General features: G+C 36.8%; 1 protein-coding gene across 1 annotated transcript; it reads right to left on the bottom strand.

Annotated features, from left to right (window-relative positions):
- Nucleotides 1-11,265: 11,265 nt before the first annotated feature.
- Nucleotides 11,266-19,065, bottom strand: LOC129273658 (alpha-1A adrenergic receptor-like). The gene is made up of 2 exons (XM_054910726.2): nt 18,028-19,065; nt 11,266-16,728 (listed from the first exon to the last, which is right to left on the bottom strand). Exons 1-2 carry the CDS (start codon nt 19,001-19,003, stop codon nt 15,836-15,838), a joined length of 1,869 nt encoding a protein of 622 aa, XP_054766701.2. The 5' UTR covers nt 19,004-19,065; the 3' UTR covers nt 11,266-15,835.
- Between the last annotated feature and the right edge of the window lie 3,442 nt (nt 19,066-22,507).

The raw sequence follows: 22,507 nt of genomic DNA, 5'->3' as shown, positions 1-22,507 counted from the left end.
ATTTCGTTTTCGGATTAACGAACCTTCGGAATTACGAACCTCACTTCTTTTTCGGACTAACGAACATTCGGAATTACGAACCTTCGGAAATACGAACCTTCGGAATAACGAACCTTCGGAATATCCGAACCTTAGGAATAACGAAGCTTCGGAATTACGAATGTATGCGTAATTTTCATGGATAGTGGATTTATTTGCTGACCACTGACATGACTGACTTCGTGTTAAGCCTAGGAACTACCTGTAGCAGAGACATCTTGATACAAAATCTTTATGAAAAAATAATGAATGAGACTTATATATAATCTATAATAATATGTCAATGTTACATACAATGATTTTGTTAATATTTCTCCTATTCAATCACGTCTCGCATTATGCTTATTATGGACAATTGTGTAATTTACATATATTTACGCTCTGCGCGCAGGCAACGCATCCATTTCGATAGTTCGCCAAAAAGTGGCCTTTTCCATAATTCATGTATGGTGGGGTGTCCAAACTTCGCGGACATTTACAAAATATTCATCAGGCTAAAAATTTTCGTTCACAAAATATTCACATTTTATACGAAACCGATTCAAACAATAGCTACCAAATTGTCGGCAAGATCGTAAACTTTGAAGTTATGGACGAAAATGTGGAGTAGGTCAAGGGGTTTTGCCCGTATCGCGATCTCAAAATTCTATTCTGATCGACGAGTGCGCGCTGTGCTGGAAATCCGTTCTTAAAAATTGCGATCTTACTTCGTGGACCAAAGTTTTGTGGAGATTTAAACATAAACTCAAGCTCAAATGGTGAGATATTTATATCAGATGGACGGCAAAATGCTATAGAATCGATCAGTAACACGTTTAACTCACATTTTAGATGATTTTTGCTTGGACAATGCTTGTTTAGAAGCTCAGATTTTTTTTTTGCGTTATTGTTGACAAATTTGCTGATCTTTTGTCAATATTTTTATATTTTTTAAAGATATTGAATACTTTTTAGATGATGATCGTCCGCGATGCATGGACACGCGCGAAGTTTGGACTCACTGCCATACACGAATAATGGGATCAGTGTTGTGAACTTTTGACCGTAATGTGAATAAATAACTATACTATATTAAATCATATGCAAATGTATCATCCTTAAGCCCGGCTCACACTATGCGATTCGTTGCGATCCGATTTTCAAAGAAATCATGATAACAGTTGGCATGAACATTCTAACCAATAAAATTTTAGTGATCCGAGGTCAGAATAGTTGTAGGACTACTGAAATCAAAATTCAATAGTAGTTCGAGCCTCAATGTAGGAATAAAAGCAAATTCAATTCCAAATCGTAATGACGTCATCATCGGCTTCAACTTGAAGCCGATTGGGACTTTACTCATGTTACTCCGACAACAGGGCTTGCCGCAAAGCAAAATTATGATTTCATTATTCATAACCTTATGCCGAACTTCAAATTAAGTAATTTTTCTTTTTGGAACTTTCATATTTAATGCAAAATGTGATTTATCAAAAATAATATCGTATCGGATTGCACAGTGTGAGAGGGGCCTTAGAGATTCAAAGAATTCAAAGATTTGATCCGGCATGAGTAAAAGCTCGTTTGCCCAGGGTTTTTAGGGTGTTTCATGTTTCAATTGAACTCAAATGCTCTTCCTCATGCTTTTACATCACTATTCCAAAAGAACCAACATTTGCATACTTACCCTACCCGACAGTCGTCATTCTTTCACTTGCATAGGTTGAGAACAGTACTTAGGAAAAGAACGATAGTATATACTGGTCCAGTTTATTGGAATTCCTTGGATATGACACTTCAGCAACTACAAAATTATAATATTTTCAAACATCACTTGAAAGCAAAGCTTCTTCTTCGAAATAAAGAAACAAACTGAAATTGCTATTTATTGGCATGCTCTATTGCATTTTTGTCCACAGAGCTTATTATCCAGAAGTTTCTTAAATTCTGTTGGATGGCAGCTGCTTACTTTATTTCTTTTGTTCTTTTATTTCTTCGTTTCTTTCTTTCCTTGTTTTTTGTCACGTTTCTGTGTTGTTTTGTTTTTGTGGGTGTAATTTAATTGATAAAATTTTTCTGTTTCTGTTTCTGTTTGTGGTAACTCCCGTAGGAACTCGGCAGGACAGCATTTTGCTGGTAAACGCCAAGCTGGTATATAACCAATTACCTTGGAAACATTTTACGTCTAGATTAATCAGTCATAGTGGCTGACGTAATAGAGTAGTTATATAAATATTATATTATAATAAAGTAGTTATATCAAAAGTGATGTATAAAAAAGGGAACCTTATCTACAAGCATTCTGCTTCTAAGGTTTCCTCCACTTTTCCTTTTTTTATGTACTTAAACATGTATTAATATGTAGTGATTAAGAATGCTTGCTATTTATACTTATTTAGTCTACGTGTGTACTGTGTAATGGTTGCTCAGCTTAGTTATGTAAGTTAAGTTATCAAAGTTTTGTAACATAACGGATTTGTGGAAATAAAACCTAAATGAAAAAATTCTCGTGAAGTGGAATTATCAATTAAGTGGAGTCGAATTTGAGGATCAGAGGGCTAGCTCGTTAAGTAGACTTACTTTTATGTTGAATATATATTGTACGTTCATATTTTTGTTTGTATTACTATTTATTGCAAAATATACCTTCATGTGTCTCCTTGGCGATCGTTATCATTGTCAGATAAACAGTTTTTGCACTTTTTCAGAGATTAAGAACTGTTACTCAAGTATTGTTGTATGGCTTCCAAATCACCCGGCATCTATATATTAATAGTCAAGAGCTAGGAAATTCATCAGTTTACAACCAGTGTAGGTGGAGGAACGACCAGCATTCAACATGGAGGCCCCGACGTTCATAGTAACGACTGTCGGCAAGATATTTTCTAATTCGCGCACATGTGTGTTACCCTCCTTTGATTCTAAACAGAGTTTAGCTGGTCCAAGTGACTTGCAGTCCAGGTCTCGTCTGAATATACTACGTCCTTCCGACTCTCATCAGTTTCGTATCCCTAGCCTTACGGTGAGCACTACCAGCGTGTGCAATATCCCGAAGGCGAATAGTTTTAACGACATCGAAAGGTCCAACAGCGGGTCTCAACTCCGTGTCCCGAATCGTTACCTGAGAAGCAGGCCGTCGGTGACCTCCGAGAATGTCATAACTGGGTTGGTACCCCGTGAAAACGGCAATGGATGGATCCGTCGAGAAACAAACCCATTGGGAATGCGTCCATCGAAATCTTTCTCCGCACGCTCCCGAAACAGCCCCAAAGTCAAGCAACTGACCGTGAAGGAGATCAAGCGACTAGCACTGTACGAACGGGTTGGCGACGCTTACGGACACATCGTCGGAAAGAACGTTGGTGTGTTCCTCACACCCTATGGGTTCCCGGTGCTACAAAACAGACCAAGTGACTTTATATGCGAGTCCATCTTTCATTCTGCAAGAAATAACGACAGGTTGTTAAACAAGATTCCAGATGGCCAACTCGGCAGCCACAAACCATCGTCAACACCAGAGAACGAAGGTCGTGGGGATACACCAGCCATCGAGGTGGACATTACATATGACGAAATACAAATGATTTCGCTGGCTTCCTTGAGGGTGATAGGAATCGGAGAGAATAAGAGGGTCACCATCAGCGCAGACATTGCCTCCCATGTAAGGAGAAAGAGGATTATCGAACTTGTGTCGAAGAATGGTCACTGCCAATGCAACAAAAATGTGGCGTTCTTTCGAGCGCAGGAATCACATTTAGATCTTAGCCAGATCAAGGTTTGTGTTTTACGAGTTTCGAACAGCTCATTCAATAAAACTCTAATCCAAGTAAATATTTCGTAGGAATTATGATAGCTTATTTTGTTATTACCTGCTTGTTATCTGTTTGGGGTGTTTAAATTATTTCAAACGATCTTTCGTTTTTGTTGGTTTGATTGACGAGTGGCATTTAGTCAAAGATATGAGATGTATTTGAAAAAAAGAGTGAGTGAATTTGATATAACTTTTATGGCCCAATTTTGTCAGTCCTCGGAGACTAACATAAGCTATATTATCGAAAATGAAAAACAGAGATTATTGGGCAGTTCCAGTAGCTTACTAACCACACCCCGCATATCCCTATGCCCTTGGTATATTCGGTTCAACACTAAGCAAACTAATTGATGATGCGTATAATATCCTAACTCGCCGATATGTTTTATGATACAATTTCAGCTAACAGCTTACACTCGAAACAGAAGATTCGGTCGGCGGTCTCTTCTTGGATCGACGACGATCTCCCTGCGCGACTTGACCAGTGGTAGGAACACCTACACGCGTCCTCTACATCCAACTCCACCTCGTATGGTAAGAAAAACACATTTTTGACATCTTTCACCATCTTTCACACCCGTGGGTTTGAAAATGTATGATTAATGCCATAATTTTGTAATTATGTATTGTATATTATATAGTGCGTCCTACAAAAAGAGGAAATCCGTTCCGACTTTGAGATTTCACAATTATTAAATATTTTTGTAATCATAAATTTGATACTTATGTATCAATTTGGGACCAACAGAAATCATTCACGAATGGCAGATTTCAAACAATAAACATTTAGGCATATCCAAAACACTTTGTGCAGAAACTCACGTGTGAATCTGAATCCACTCTCATTTCAGGGAACAGTGAGGGAAACTTAATGAAGATTACATAAGAAACGCTAATTAGCCAATGGTTGAATAAAGACGGTCGTCGTATCACGAACCAATCTTGTCCAATTTTTCGGCACAGTCTGAATTTGGCATGTGTTTTAAACTTCTGAAGAAAATTGTACAAGCCATTTTCAATTATGAAAATAATGGAGAACCATTCCAGTTATTTTATTAGTATTATTAAATTTGATAATGAAAAATAACTTCATAGTAATGCTGGTGTGAATACAAGAACGAATACCTCTTGGCCAGATTGAGTTTTTACACCACGAAGCACAATGTCTTCAAGAATATTGAAAATGCTCTGTCAAATGCCCTTCATCACAATGACAAATGAGAGACCAAGAATTCTATGTCGAAAATTAAATAAAAACAACAGTCTCAGCATGGACTCTGGATAAACGACATATTTGCAATTTTCAGCTTTCCAGCTTCAAACAGACATCATGCACATTTCTTTTGCTTTAATTCCGTTCATGACATTCTTTTGACATACACACCCATAAATATATTTGTGTATCTGTGTGTGTTTGATTTTTAGGATCGTGGCAGACTACGATTTGTGTTATGTTACCACAAACAACGACGTCGCCTTCTAGTCACAGTAGTTCGGGCAACAAACTTACCAAGCAAGGTCTTACCCCCAGGTGTGTTTATAAGGAGACTTTAAGCTCCATTATACAAAACCGAAGAGGAAAGTGTGGTGAATTTGCAGTAGTAATTGGAAAGTAGAGTAGTAGTAGAAATAGTAATAGTGGTAAACGATGTTGTAATTATAGTAGCAGTGCATAGTAGTGACTTCGGTGGTAGAATTCGAATGAGCAAGTTTTTAAGGCTGGAGATCCAACGGGTAGCAAATTTATTTAAGCAGCTTTTCATCCCTCTAATAATAAAAAAGAAGCAGCAATGCTGCTTATGATGTCCGCTGTTTGAAGCCGCCAGCTTCACGGGGAAACCAAGAACCATGCTTTTTTTTTTTATAATTATGAGCATTGATATTTGATCTTTTATATCAGCAAAGGAACTGGAATTTTGAGCTAATAAAAAAGACAATATCCGAGTCATATTGTGCGGAGAAATTTGGCCCGACTGTACCAAGTTTCCTTTGATTAGTGAAAAAGTAAGAATTTGACGGTTATCAAAATCAGATTTTGACACCTTTCCGATCGCTCCCTATTGTTATCATGGTTATTGTCATCATCACGGATGATGTCAATAATAATAGTAATGATGATAATAATATTGATTCAATATGATAATAATGGGGAGATTTTGCACCGGGACGCTTTCAAGAAACTAGGAAATGTATTGCCAAATGCCCTTCATGACTGTGTTGTTGAATTCGTTCTGCGCACCGTCTCGTTCTGGTGCGAAAAGTCTCTATTGATGCTCCGCAACGTACGGAGGATTCGAAAACAGGGTACATTTGTTTAAAATGCCCGTTAATTGACAAAGAACAGCTGGGAAGTCTTTGTCGAAAATTTGTGAACTGGAACAGCAGTTTCGTCCTTAGTTTCGAGGCTGACAAAAATTGGCAAATATGTCGTTTTTACACAGTCAAGGACTAAACTGCTGTTTTGATTCACCAATTTTTGACAAAGCCTTCTTGGTTGTACTGAAGAGCATTTGACAATACATTTTTTGTCTGTACTTGAAACCTCCGTACGTCGCTTTGAAAAAACCCCTAATGCCTACATCTTAATTGTCAGCATACGACTGCTGGTAATGTCACTTAATTTGTGATGATTTTCGTAAAGATGAACTTGATGTGTAAAGTGTTACTAAATTCTTTTCTTCATTTTTAAATTTTTACACTACAGATACTTACGTGGCTGTTGAATTACATGGTAGCGACGGCAATGTACTAGCACAAGCGCGCACCAAGCCAAAATACTTCTCAAACAACCCAGTTTACAAAGAAGTATTCAGCTTCGAGCTTCCCTCGTGTCCTGTTGAAGACTGGGACATCATGGATATAAAACACCCTTTGGATGTCGTCACAATGACCGTCACTGTCCATCGGAAGAATCCGTTCATTGCAGATGACGTTATTGGTTGCGTCACATTGAGATCGGAAATGCGGACCAATGGTTATTCACATTTGTGGAAGTGCCAGGCGTCTCCGTATCAACCGATCACCGAATGGCATGATTTGAAATCACCTAATTATTCTTAAATTTGTATTTAAAGAGGAACTGAACTTGATGGAGCTGTAACCTCCAGTGCATCTTGTCATAGGACTGTTGTTGTTTATATTGTTATCTCGGGTCTTATGGCGCGTACCATTCAGATATGAATATTTACGCTGATGTGCACCGGGATACTCTTGATGCATAGACCCTTTATTGAATATTTGTAGAAAAATCAAAATGTACAATCGATCTTTGTTGTATGTTAATAAATGCTTGGAAGTATAATGTGAATATTTAAATTTTTGGAAAATATTATGATATGAATATTGCATATAGTAGCAACACTTTTTCATAAGTATATTATATGATATACGACTTACTTAAACCGTTGCATCTTGTGTAATGGTCCGTGTAAATGCGAATTTCTGGGTAATGAGCTGTTGCTGTTCGAAGGGGCTGTGGTATTAAATTTAGCTTCAAATTTATGCAGTCCCATATTGATTGAAGATTGAACCCCGTCCCCCCCCCCCGAGAAAATTTCCAATTGTTATAAAATTATACCATATAGCTTATATGCACACAATAAAGAAAATGAATTTGTATTTCATCGATAAAAATCTAACCAGTGTTCCATTTACATTTATGTTTTCAAGTAGTATATTTTAAAAAAATGGCCTAAGACTGAGGAAAAAAGGATGAAAGAAAAGGAGATTGGGAGAAGTGCATAAGATGCTGAGAGAGTTTGGGAGCATTTCATCACAAAACTTGACCGGATTTCTTTTTCTTTTTAATTATTTTTATTACCAAGACGTGCAGTTACCAAAATATGCCATAACCTCGTCACCAACCCACATTTAAAAAAAAATCTTATTACATAAAATGTGAGATGCATACTCTTTCGTTCATTAAAACGTTTTAATAAAAATGTTCATTCCTTCCTCCTGAACCTGTGTAATTGCCATTTTAAGCAACATATTTTTTTATTGAATATATATATATATATATATATATTGAATGTGTGATCTACTCCCATTTGCATATTAACCGTATAGTGCATATTCATGTAACTTTTGGGTGAAAATAAGCGAAATTTCATATTAAAATAATAAAACAATATAAATCTCATTTATTCAACAGATTAAGTTATTGACGTATTTGAAAATTCTATCTATGCTTGACAGGAAAATATCAAGACAATATTTTTATTACGATCTTCAATTCAAATGAGTGTAATGTCTCTGGCAGTCTCGCATGCATTACGCAATTCAATATAATAATAATAATAATAATAGCCAATTTTTATATAGCGCTTTTCCCAGCATTGCTCAAAGCGCGTTACAGTTTATTATTACCCCGGTCATTGGAATTAATTTCAATCCCGCACGAAAAGTGCACAATTTCCACTCCCTGGGGAGCATTCCTTGTATTCATCGCAGCCTCATTATGGCGCTGGCAAATATAGTAGCAGTGCTGAAATGTTACACTCAATAATGTTTCAAAATTGAAGCAAAACATTAATTTCATGACAAAATAACAAGTTCATTGTCATTAAATGACGGGAAAAGCGCCCCCCCCCCACATACACACATACGTTCATGTATGATATTTGTGTATATTTCATAATCTCTATTGAAATATGGCGGTAGAAAACATGTTTGGGCATCTGGATATGTTACAATTTTATGCTCATATCCTATTTGGTCTTTCATCATGTGTTGTTCTTGCCCTCCGTATACCATAGCTTTCCTCAGCCATCTGGAGACATTTCACGAAAGGGTTTTTCATTGATTTTCACCGACCTAATGTTATAAACTACTGAAAATACATGGATGTGATTGGCTGAGACCTAGTTAGTTTGTGGAATTTCTCCATGAAATGATCCCCAGTTCATCCTCCTTTAAACAATCTAGTGAAGAAGAAAAAAAATCAAATTCCATACAATGCGTATATATAATAAAATGTTAAATTTTATTCATTTAAACTGATTTCAGCAAGTCAGATGCTGAAAAAAATACACAATCTTTACAGTTCATTCTTACCAATGGACAGATATTTTCTCTCCAATAAAAATGAATGGTAAAATCAATACAAATCAGAGATTTAATAAAAAAAAAACAGGACAAAACTCCATTCTTACCCAGTATCATAGTCAGAAACTACCAGTCGTTTTCTCATGAATCTAAATAAGTTAAGCATAAACGTTGACCCCGTCTTACAAAGAGTTACGATTGATCCAATCAATCGTAACTCTATGGAAATCCATCAGTGTCATATTTTTTTTCTACAGGAAAATTGCAAAATGTCCTTTGTAGACAAAGGAGAACACACCAAATTGTCAAAAATCAATGAATTTATGGATATGCATTCACATCAAATTTTTTTTACAAACAAACATGCATTTTAGATGTTGACTTTGCTGGCTTTCCATAGTTGCGCTTGATTGGATCAATCGCAACTATTTGTAAGACGGGGCCCTTGTCTAACTATCTAAGTATCAATTCGTAAAACTTCGTTCCAATCTACAAAAATGTGCATATAAAGCAAACCGTGCCTGAAATTTCTTCGACAAAAATATACATTATTTTTTTATTAAAATAGCACACGAACTTCACTGTTCTGCCGATTTCTCAGCAGAACTCTGCAACATCCTAAACAAAAATAAAATTTCTCGGAGAGAGGTAGGAAAATCAAATACTGGTCAACGACATAGCGAACTGCAACAGTGCTACTCGAATAAGAAAAAAAAAACAATGTTAATATTGATGTCGACATGACATGTGTATTACGGTAACAATATTTCGGTATACCCCATGTTTAGTTCCATTCGCACCGAGGAATATATTTCATGACAAACATTCACGTATGGATGTGTGACAATTTGAAATATTACATTTTACACCTTGTCACACTGAAGAGATACTTGTTGGATATTACTAAGGATTACTTTGGACATGTCGGATTCCATGTGATAGGTTGTCATGCTGGTTGTTAGCTATTTGTTTTAGCGCTCTAAGGGAGCCGTCACAACTGGATGTTCATGCCAGGGTATGACGACGTACGAGATGAAATCCATCAATAACAATTTGATCATACTCCTTTTCATCAAAAATTTATGAATTCATATCAATAAATTACTTCTTGATATCAAGAATACGAATTAAATGATAAATGAGCTTGCCATACGTACGTCAATATTCGCTGGTTAAAGGCGGACATTAAATGAAACCAAAACCCAATATGAAAAGCAATCTTATTGGAAAGAGTAAAATAAGAGGAACAATTTAAAACAAGTTTCATCAAAATCGGTTGTGAAATAAGCAAGTTATGGACATTTAAACAGTCTTGTTGTACTTTCTATGGGGATCCTCAAATTGGCAAACATGATTTAAAGTGGCTGAATTTGTGGACAACTCTCCATTTGTTTTGTACACAATTTTTCAGATTTTCTCTATTTTCTTTAAAATTGCATATTGCCTCATTCTGAGCATAACATATGTCATGGGAAAATATAATTCTCACCACATATGTCAAGGTCAGGAGATGATGTGAAATATGTAAAATAAAGGGGAAAATCTGAAAATATGTGTACAAAACAAACGGAGGGTTGTCCACAAAATCAGCAATTTTAAGGCATGTTTGCCAATTTGAGGATCCCCATAGAAAGTACAACAAGACTTTTCAAACTTCCATAACTCGCTTATTCTATAACCGATTTTGATGAAACTTGTTTTGAATTGTTCCTCTCAATGTACTCTTTCCAATAAGATTGCTTCTCTTCTTGGGTTTTGGTTTCCTTTAACTATTTAGCGCGAGCAAGACTAGGACATCAAGGTGCGGAAGCAAATTAAATTTCGTTTTTCACTACGTTTCGAGGATTGTCCTCAGATTGTCCTAGGAGTTTCACGGGAAGCAGTCAAGGAAGTTGCGGATCCTCATGATCATAATCGAACGAAGGAAACGGATGCTCCGATCGCATTATGGATGGTCAAAGCGTGGACCAAGATAATCGGGAGGATTATCTGAAAATATAGTTACGGACAACATCCAGATATTCATGTTTACATTTCCACCATTATATTGTTATCAATCGCCCATGTTTTCTTTTATATAAATTTCATGGACAATGTACTTATTTGTGGTAAGCCTGATACGTAGGGTATAATAAATTACGCATCTATTCATTTTGGTTTTACACTATATGTTGCAAGGTACACGATTTATAATCAGGAAGGTGTGGTTTGTCGAATAAAGTGTCTAGAAGTGGGTCCATGTAGGTAGTACGAAAGTAGCAGTCCTGTAGGAATTTGGCTGTAACTTGCACTTGTGGCAGTCCGCATGCATTCTATATGTTTATGACTCGATGATACTCAATGTCAAAGTCTTTCTGTTGATTTTTTTCTTCTCTTTTTGGTTATTTTTTGTCAATTATTCCATGACTAGATAGTGCACAGTTTCACGAAGCTCGTCGGCACCGATACTTTCCATTCTTTGATATAACCATATTAACAGTAAGATACTTTTACTTCTTGACGAATCAAAACCAGAGATTTCAGAGAAATAGTGGTCGGTGACGATGTCTCGAAAACTTTGACACGAATTAAGTCAGGTGAGTGAAGTACAGTACCGTCGTCCGAGACTACATTCCATAAGGCCTCCTCCAACATATTCACTATTTGGTTACTCCTTATATAAAGATTCGGGATAAGTGATATTTCCCGGATGTAGGTTATTATAAATTTTCAATGAAAGTTCCCAAAAGTAGTTTAAGTTTTTCGTAGGGGAGCCACATTTTAAAAAAGCAAAGATGGGGTAACTGTTTTGATAAGTAGTCATAGGAATGATGTTCGATTTAGACTCAGGTATGTGCGGCAGTCCAGATAAATCAACGAAATTAAATCACCCGACCGCTATACTAAATTGGTCGATACGGTCGATATCATCGCAAAAGTGGAAGTGTCAAATGTCAACATTAGTTAAACTGTACGTCATGGTACCTGAATGGCAGATGATCTGGCTGGGATTTGGGAGTCATGTCTGCGTTTACATTCAACTAGCACTTGCTGTCCAAAATTTATTGTCTGGAAGCTAAACCGGAAGTCTCGTGATTGTTCATGGATATTCTAGTCAGGTGGTTTTAATGGGTATTCGCGAGTTCAAGTCCATGTCTAGTTTTAAGAAAATCAAACTTATGGTCATAATGGTTAGTCCACAGACCGGTCGTTCGTTGGTCTTGGAATTCTTAGGGTGACAAATATACATGATGCATAAATGGGGTTTTTTTCAGTGACAATCTTACGATGGATCAAGGTTTTATTCATCAAGAGAAAGGGGGAGCTTGGGCTAAAACATGGCACATACACCTTATGCATATTAGTCATAATCTCATTGTGCCCTTCCAAAGATAATACAGGAAAAACGCGTAAACGGAGTTGTCAGAGATGTGCCAGCTAAGATGGGCGTGCCATGATGTCAATGCAAAGGGTCTATCCTTAGCAAAGTTCTTAATCGAATAAATACACATTATCCATGAAATTTTTTTTTTTAATGAAAGCAAATTCAATATCTAATCGTGATGATTTTAAAGCAATTGGCCTTGAATTGAAATCAATTTGGCCATTACCCCACCCCCAAAAGCATCCAGTTATGGAAAATACATTTTTTCTTTCTTTTTTGATCTATGATGTGGTGGCCTTAAGGTCGACAGGTCGAGACGAGGGTGTGCAAAGATGATTTAAATGCATAACGATACTAGTCTTATAAGACAACAGCAAGGTTTGTCCGTGCATGTCGGTCGTTTTGAAGGAAGTACGTCGTGTAAAACAAAAATTACCTAAGCTTTTGCTCTAGTCTTACATTTCTGAATTCGCGTCATCATTGTCTTACATTATCACCTAAATAACGGCGGAGCCATTTGCATTTATTTTAATTGAAAAGATCTCCGAAACAGGTTTTCAACTTCCTGATCTTTCACTCGTTTTAACCAATTTGGCTCCTGGTACGGGGTGGTTCCCTTACAAAACCCATCGGAATTACGAAATTCAATATTCAACAGGTTGATTAAAGTCTGCAAGCAGAGATCTAAAATGAAGACGTTTTAATCGGCACTGAGTTAATTCAAGTCCAGTGGTCTTTTAATTACTTTATACGGTTTAAAGGTGTTTATAATACATTGTCCGTGTATCCATTTCTTTTGGTCTGTCAGTCCTCCCAACTGATCTTAATGTGTTTCCACCCTGAAATATTGTTGTTCTCCGTCCCCTGGATTGATGCCAAATTGAATAGGCAGCAGGCTACTAACAGCACTCCCCAATACGGCGTTACACATCCACTTGGAAGTCATGAGGAAGTCGTAAGGGTAAACTGGTCCTGGTAACCGATCTCCAAAGTTCGTACTTTTGAGTTACAATCACAGTATTATCTTCATTATGGCATTATTGTATCCAGTTTCGTCGTTTTATATTATGTAAAAAGACCTTCTCGTCGACAACGTACTTTTTCTGTCAAGTTCGGGTCATTGTCCTTGTTATTTTCGAAGTTGTCGAGAAGGGGCAGGCACGGGTTTTCTTTCATGGATCGTTAGTCATAGTCGTCTGTTTCTCGTTCGTCCTCGTTCTTTGCTTGCATTGTAATACACTTGATTTTTACGCGACTTTTAGTGATTTTTGCACCAACTGATTGCCAATAAGACCACTTTAATAAGACAGCATTAAAGTTGACGTGTTGGTTAATCTTTTCCGGCAACTGTATGTCACCAAATTGAGTATTATGGTTGCGAACTTTGCGCCTTCATATGTTAATCACCATACTCCCGAAAGGACGCTGCTTAAAACCAAGACCAAAATTCTCAAGCGATACTTAATGTTACAGTGGGGAGAGCAAGTAAATCGGCGATCAGTGGGTCGCAAACTGCCTTATGTCGTCAAACAGTACCAAATTTTTGGCCAGAATTTACTGCAGACTGTAGGTGTGAGTAGGCCTCATGTAGATCAAACTGTTATAGGTGTTTATCTTCATCAACTCAATTCTATTCATCTCCATTGGTCATGTTGGTCATGTCAGTTTCAGGGCTTTCTCTACGCCGATACCGTAGATACATGTACATTTTGTTGATTGATTTTTCCCCCTTGAGATATTCTTACAAACGTTCTATTTTTCAGGGGAAATTATCTTTTGAAAATAATGATCCTTGGATTTTATACGGTAGCCATTTAGCCATACTCGGTTTTCGACTGACTTTCTTTCTTGTTTGGGGGTATGGCCGTTGGAAATGTGGCAAAATTATTTTGTGCAAAGAGAAATGCTTTGAAAGAAATGGGGCCAATTCCTTCACCACATCACGAAGTTAGTCTGAGGCTGTTTGATAAAGCTCCCCGCGAAGTTATGGGCATGACTTTACAAACGACTTGACTAGACCTATGACAAGCTATGATGGTCTTTAGATCGTTTAAATACCGGCCAAAGTTGAAATATTGAGAGGTTTTCACTAATAATGCTCATAAGTTCAAAATCATTTTGCCATATCCTTGATGAGAGGAAAAGAAAAGCTGAAACAATTTCTTAAGACTAAATAAAAACAAATGGAGCGCCTCTGGCGGTCTCGTCAGCATTACGCGATTCATTATAGCAGCAGTGCCGACTTTGAAAACTACTATAAAATAATCGTTCACAAAAAAACACCATTCATATAATGATATAATACTACGTCCATTGACCCTAAATGAATTTGATCACGATCACCTTGATCACGTGACATAAGACTAGTCAGTGATACGAGATTACCCCTATGTCCACATTTCATAAACTATATCCATAAAATTTCAAAGTTATGATGGCAATTCAAAATTAACCCCAACATAGCCAAAGTTCATTGACCTTAAATGACCTTTGACTTTAAACATGTAACCTGAAACTCGCATGGGATGTTTGGTGATACTTGATTACTCTTATGTACAAGTTTTATGAACTAGATCCATAAACTTTTAGATTTATGGTAATTCAACAAATACCACCAACTTGGTCAAAGTTCGTTGACCTTAAATGTCCTTGGTCATGTGAGATTAAACTAGCACGGGATGATCGACGAAACATGATTACTCTTATGTCCAAGTTTAATAAACTAGATCCATAAACTTTAAAAGTTATGATAGTAATTCAACAAATACCCCCAACTTGGTGAAAGTTTGTTGACCCTAAATGACCTATGACCTTTGTCATTTGACTTGAAACTCAGGCAGGACATTTAGTAATACTTCATTACCCTTACGTTCAAGTTTAATGAACTAGGTTCATATACTTTTTATGTTATGATGACATTTCAAATATTTAACCTTAGGCATGTTAGGTTTAGATGTTGATGTTGATTCCCAAAACATGGTCTAAGTTCATTGAACCTATATGAACTTTGACCTCAATGTTACCTAAAACTCAAGCAGGATGTTAAGTAATACTTGATTATTTTTTGTCCAAGTTTTATGAACTAGGTTTATATACTTTCTAAGATGCTATGCAGACGAGACAAAAAAACTCCTTGGCATGGGTTTATGTTTTGGCACTTCTAATTCCTAATGACCATTTTACCTTTACAAAAAACTCCAATATATTATTATTTATGAACAGATTTTGAAGGGGACGAGGATGATTTGGTGACTTCCCGCAAAAGGTTCCCTTTGTGCCGTTTACCACCAAATGACAGTACATATTTCATTTGGTAGAGTCGACAAATTACATCTGTCTGAAGTGAATTCGTGGTCCTAAATTAACACAATGAATAAATTATCACGATGAATATGAAAATAATCATTACATGCATGATATTGAAAAACTAAAATACTAAAATATCATTCCTTTTGATTAAAGATCCAACTATTTTCTATACTTTCTTGCGCACTTAATCTTCAAAACAACTTGCATCTTTTCAAGGTATGAGCTACCTAAGGATCCCGTCTTTTGTTTTACAGTGCGCGTTGCTACCGTTAATAAAGACTTGAAGATCATAGAGATGTCTCTATGGAAATTAGTCGACTTGGATCTTGTCGATTGTTAAATTCCCTCGTTGCTCTCTGTCTGCATGTGATTAAAGTATTATTATTCTTTTTCGTGTTCGATTCTAAACTTTCTTGGGTCTCAATGTTATGAACAGAACTGCAATGTTTCGGCGTTCCTGTGGAATCCGACTCTGTGTGATTTATTACAGCATTAGTGACGAAGAGGTTCGTACCACGAGGGCCAGTGACTTGTACGCCTTCGCTGGCTGAGGAACTCTCTGGGTTTCGTGATGAATGACTTGGAGATGAACACAGTGATAAATCTTCACTACTGCTGGAAAAGTGATAGATTCTGTGACCACGTTCATGAAAGTCTTGCTCCTCATGTTCAGGCTGTTCTTGGACTTCTGTAATGGTACTGAGCGAGGCGTCTGCACCTGCAGCCAACCGTGCATACAGCACTTTGCAGTCAACTGGCCTCCCTGCATCAGATAACGTTCTTCGCAAGGCTGAGCGTGGCAATAGCTCCTGTATCTCGTCTTTTCCTATGTGGCCTTCTGATGCAGAAGACGCCCTTCTTCCAACAACGACCTGAAGAACCTCATCCTGCCCTTTCAAGTCATAATCATTACAAGTGGGTACGGAATTATACTGCAAGCTGTCTCTTGTTCTTGTCCTAGTGCGTGTATTTGAAGAACTATAAATCTTACGCGGTGCACTAGTTGGACCACACGGACAATCCTGGCAGTACTGACATGAAAGGATCTTCTTGAACGCCCTTCGAAATGTCATGTTGGACACCGCATAGATCAGAGGATTCATGAAGCTGTTGCAATAGCCAAGCCAGAAGAAGATGTTGAAGGCCAGGGGTGGAACATAGCAACTTGTACAGGCAGAAGCTAGAGGGTAACACCAGAAAATGAGAAACGGAAAGAAAGAATTTAGATTGGGAAAAATCAATCTCATACACGAAAGAAAAATCACACTAACGTAATTTCCCGCAATTCGAATCTGAAATCGGATGCAAGATATATGGATTCGAATCGCTGAATTTTCTTCAAGCTCGCTCTTCTTTGTGGGGTCCATATTTATTTCGTTTGTTTATAAAAAAAAAAAGCACGTACCAAACACGCGAGTCAATTCCACGTGCCCTTTTTATGGCTTGTAAGGAAGGAAGCTCAACTGAAGTGATTTTTTTTCAAAGGTCACAATTCATATATATATTTACAATAAACAAGTTCTTAATCAACTCTGCAAGCACATATCAAAAACAAAAATAGCAACCTCACCTTTACTTTAGTGAAGCAAAATGTTCATTAATCAGAGCTTTTGGTTGTTATTTACCTATATTCTCAAAATTATAATTCCCTCCAAATCAGTTTCATAGAAACGTTGACTCTACTGTACCGTTGTATTTTAATAAGGGAGTTAATGATGAAAACGGATGCCTTTGTATTCTCTGAACATCCTTAAAGGTCAAGTCCACTCCAGAAAACTGTTTACTTGAATAGAGAAAAATCAAACTAGCACAACGCTGAAAATTCCATCAAAATCGGATGTAAAATATAAAAAAAAGTTATGACATTTTAAAGTTTCGCTTACTTTTCACAAAACAATGATACACACAAATCAGTAATATTTGAATGAGGCAATCGATGATGTCGCTCACTCACTACTTCTTGTTTTTTATTGTTTGAATCATACAATATTTCATTTTTGTAAGATTTGACAATAAGGACCAACTTGACTGAACAATATAGTATTAAACAATGCTAATTCTACATGTTCATGGAGGAATTAATCATTGTTTCACTTGACAATGAGAAGAAAATTATAATATTTTATATTTCATATTATAAAATACAAAAAATAGTGAGTGGGTGACGTCATCATTTTCCTCATTTGCATACCGACCGGGATGTGCATATAACTGTTTTGTGAAATTAAGCGAAATTTTAAAATGTTATAACTTTTTTATTTTACATCCAAATTTGACGAAATGTTCAGTGCTATGCACAATGCATGTTGGATTTTTTTCCTCTTTTTATTCAAATCAACTTTTTGTTGGGGTGGACTTGTCCTTTAAGCTTTTAATGTTCACTCTGTTGATGTTATAAACATTTTGAGTTTTTTATGTAATCGGCATTATGAAAAAATAGTAATTCCCATAAAATGTGTATTGAACTCTTTTTACTCACTTAAGGGAAGCAGGAAGAAAAATGGAAACCAACACAAGAAGAAGACGCTGACAACGATCCCGAGTGTTTTAGCCACCTTCTTCTCGCGATTGAAGGTAACTGATCTTTGTGACGCAGTTCTGGAAGGCCTTAGAAGATTGTTTGCTGAATTTTGTCGTCTCACCAGCTGATGCCCAGGAGGCGTCTGAACACTTCCCCTATGCATCCGCAGTACTACCCCATTTGGGCTACCTTTATCCGAACTTGTTGATGGCGAGCCGTGAGACTTCCCGCTGTGCCTACTTTTGTATTCTCCAGAAACAGTTTGGTATATGCGAATATATAGGACAATGATGACAATCAATGGAATGTAGAAAGACCCAGAGACCGAAAAGAAGACATAATCTATTGAGTCCGAAAGGGGGCATTGTAAAGGATTATCTTTGTCTGGTCTCCACCCAAACAATGGCCCAACTGCAATGGCAAAAGATAATATCCACACCAAGACTATCACTAGCAGCGCCCTCCGCGGTGTGACTATGAGTTTATGTTTCAATGGCCTTGTAACACCAATGTATCTATCAATGCTGATAACGCAAAGACTGATAATGGACGCGGTACAGCAAAGGACATCGACCGCCGCCCACACGTCGCAAAACTTTTGACCAAATGGCCAGTAGCTGATAACCTCTAGGGTTCCAGAAAATGGAAGAACAAGGGTTCCCAAGAGGAGATCAGCTACTGCTAAATTGAAAATGAAATAGTTTGTTACGGTGCGAAGCTTCCTCTCCATAAGAACTGCAAGAAGCACCAGGATATTGCCAAATATAACCGCCATGATGATGATCAGCAGCAGCGCACTTGAAATGATGAGACGCGGGATGTTGTAGACGAGGGTGCCATTGGTTGCATTAGTGGTATAGTCTAGGAAGAGATCTGAAGACGTATCCCACGAGGGAGGTACATTGTGATCTGCGTTCGCGGATTCCACAGTCATCGTGCAGTCATAACTGGATAAGACGCAAAGGCATGATATGCTCTGATGAGAATGGAAGAGTCAACCTGCAGTGAATGAGACAATATTGAAAAGAGTTTTTACTTGAAATGATGAACATTGATTTTATTTTATTTTATTTTATTCATTTGATATTTTGATTTCCGATGTAATGTCAACAAAAAACGTTATGCAGTTTTAATCACATCGCGTTTTTCTGGATTGAGGTCAAGGTAAAAAGTTCATCCCAGTAAAAATACGAACTCGAAAATGATTGATTTATCAAAAACTAATTATAAGCAAAATAGAAATATGACCCATTGTAAGGCTACGAATCTCCTTTATCTGGTATCTTAGACGATTCCTCATTTATCCGTGAGTAAGAACAATCTGAAGAATGTTTACCAGAACATTTTGCGGGCATAATCTTAGCTTGGAAATGAAAATCACATGTCTCAAAACATCCTTTAAGATTATTTCGAATAATGCTTGAATTTAAATGATATCTATTTAATATAATTTATTTGAGACTGGCCACTTGAGTTTTTCATCATCCTGGTTTTTTTTTTGTATGATCAGTCATGCATAAACTCTTTTGTTAACCAAATTACTGTACCATAGTGGACAATGTGGAAAAAGGATTAATGAAATTCGTAAAATACAAGCATTCTTTTGTTACTTTTTATTGCGGTTTTCATTCAAGGGCAACTATGGATTTTTAAACATGCCATTTCCTTTTTGCAATTTTCATACCATCCGTCAAGTATTTTTTGTTATACTTTCTTCAAATTGTTGTACCCACTCATGCGTAAGAGCAGAATCAAACTTATACCAGGTGACGTGGTCCTTTCTTTCTGGTTTTAAAAATTCCCGAATTCAAGTCATCGTTCATGCTTGCATTTTTCGAATGCTGTGTTAATGTATAAGAAAGTTGCATATACCGATTTTGATACTCGACTCACATTTGCCTTTTTCATCTCTAACGTAAACAACCTTGAAGGAAACCACTCGAGGTATTTTGGCCAAGCCTTGTCCTTAAAGCACTTTTGATCATAAACCTGGCATAATCTCGCTGTCCTATAACGTCTCAAGATTAATCAGCGCCTCGGGTGGGTCATATTAGCTAATTGGAAGCCGAAAACGCTATATATTTCGGCTGGGTCACCGGTGTTATGACAAGGTATATTACATGATATTCCTAATAAACAACGAAGTAAAGTGCAGGAAAGAGGTTGCGAGTACTTTTTTTCTTTAGAGGGGAACATATAAAACAGGTACCTATTTTGTAGGAATTTCCTTCTGTCACTAATTCACCTCCTTTACATATTAACGAGTGCAAAATATTTTATTGCTGTATCCCAATTGGTGAAAGCGATAACAATGGGTGATATTAATTTCTTTTTTATTACTTTTTGTGGGTCACGGATATTTTACATTAAATTGATACTACTTTTTTTCAGGCATTCCAAGAAGACTCCTTTTCAGTTTTTACCCATTTCTTTTTTTTAATCAAAGGGTATATGAAACCTTTAGAACAAGTGGGCTTGTGTGGAGAGAAAAAAAATTAAAGAATAAGATCGAATAAAGTTTGAGAAAAATCAGACTAATAATGAGAAAGTTATGAGCATTTGAATATTGCGATCGCTAATGCTATGGAGATCCTCCCATTGGCAATGCAACAAAGATGTATGATGCCACATGTGAAGAACTTTCCCTGTGATGGACTATAAAAAAATCCCCAAATGTCTATTTTTGCTCTTTCTTATGGTTGATACAAACTCTTTATCCATAATTTATCCTTTGAAAATATGTATTACGTGCCCTCCAATAGAAAGAATACATGATCTACTGATAGATCTTATAAAAGAGGCAGTTTAAGTGAAATATATATACAAAAGTAATGGGAAAGTTGTTCACATGTGAGATCACACATCTCTATCGCATTGCCATAGGCAGGATCTACATTACAATAATGATCTAAATTTCAAATGCTCATAACTTTCGTATTATTAATTCAATTTTACTCAAACATTCGCTTATCTGTTTTTTTTTCTTCTGTTTTTACACAAGCTATCTTGTTCCAAAGGTTTCATTTTCCTTCAAGCAAACTTTGTGAATGATACACCCTTAAAAGGATTGGTCAAAGCAACCAATCTGTTGGCGAATGTGTGTAAAAGCTATAGAAATGGTAAAAATGTAAACCCCAATTTTAGTAGATTCTAAACAATGAATTGGTTCATTTGATTATTTCTATTGGTCAGAGACATGTTAACCAGCACATCGGTTACTTTGATCGTCAATCCTTGTGAAGAGTGATAAAAAAGTTTTGACGGTGAAATATGAATACAATATGTGCCCAGCCACCCGAAAACCAACAATAAGTCGCCCAAAATTGATCAACAATGACCCATCCAAGTATTTGATTGAATGCAGAAGACAAGCGAGAGCTTCTGAAGAATGTGAAAACAACGTTAGAAATTCGGGTTCACCCGAAGCATGATATGTGTGCAATTGCAGTGCAACTTCCAAGCAGTCCACAAAAACTCGTGTAAAAGAACCTCCTGTATCGAGTTTTCCATTCAACTTTACAACTTGAAAAATTTACATAATAAAGAAAAAGAATTACTCCTTTACACGAGCTAATTTTCAAGTTTTTAGTTTTTGAAGACCAATTTACTATTTTGGCTGTTCCAAAGAATCTTCTTTGGCGACGTATTGGTGGTTTGGGGGTCGCTGGTCACAAATTTTGACCAATCGTATGGCAAATCGGCGGCAAATATCCATCTGATAAATATTTATATAAGTCACAAGATTTTATGGTAATTGAAATGAACTCAAGAGAATAACTGAATTTAATCACAAGAAATATAGAGAATATAAAGTTTAAAGAAAAGAAAGCTGAAGAACAGACAAGCTCAAATATTCCTCTGAGATGTTAACTCCAGAAATGTGTGATAGCTAACCCCTAACCCTTTATAAATCCTCAGCCGCCCTTCACATGACTACCGCCAGTCTCATGTCAAAGTCACATCGCATTCTCTCCACTATCAATTTTGGTGATTAAAGTCTAATTTGTTGGCTAAAGCCAACCAGAAGGCCATAGTTCAATTTAGGACTGAAGATACTACCCGCCCTTTCACACGGTAAAAAAAAATCGTAATTTGAATTATTCCAGTGAAAGCTAAGGCTAATGACGAATTTTAGTACGTGTGAAACCAAATGAGAACGTGATTATAATCACGAACGCTAATCACAATCCCGAATTCAACTTCTACTCTGGAGGTGAATTCCAGTTAAGTTTCACTCAAATTACGGTGCGAATTTTGCATGTGAAAAGCTTGACCTCCAAAACATCTTTTGGGGCGGAGCTTACGTGACCTAGTACAATTGGCATGCACTCATCGTAGTTTGCATTTGCGATGTAGAGCTTTGATTGACAAGTTCACCAAGGACACATACCGCCTTCGCTCGGGAATTCGAATTCAAATCACAGTTTTCGAGTGAGCA

The sequence above is a fragment of the Lytechinus pictus genome, chromosome 12, assembly GCF_037042905.1.
Source record: "Lytechinus pictus isolate F3 Inbred chromosome 12, Lp3.0, whole genome shotgun sequence".
Classification (NCBI taxonomy): domain Eukaryota; kingdom Metazoa; phylum Echinodermata; class Echinoidea; order Temnopleuroida; family Toxopneustidae; genus Lytechinus; species Lytechinus pictus.
Note: the sequence above shows the minus strand (reverse complement) of the source record. Positions and strands in the feature narration are given on the sequence as shown.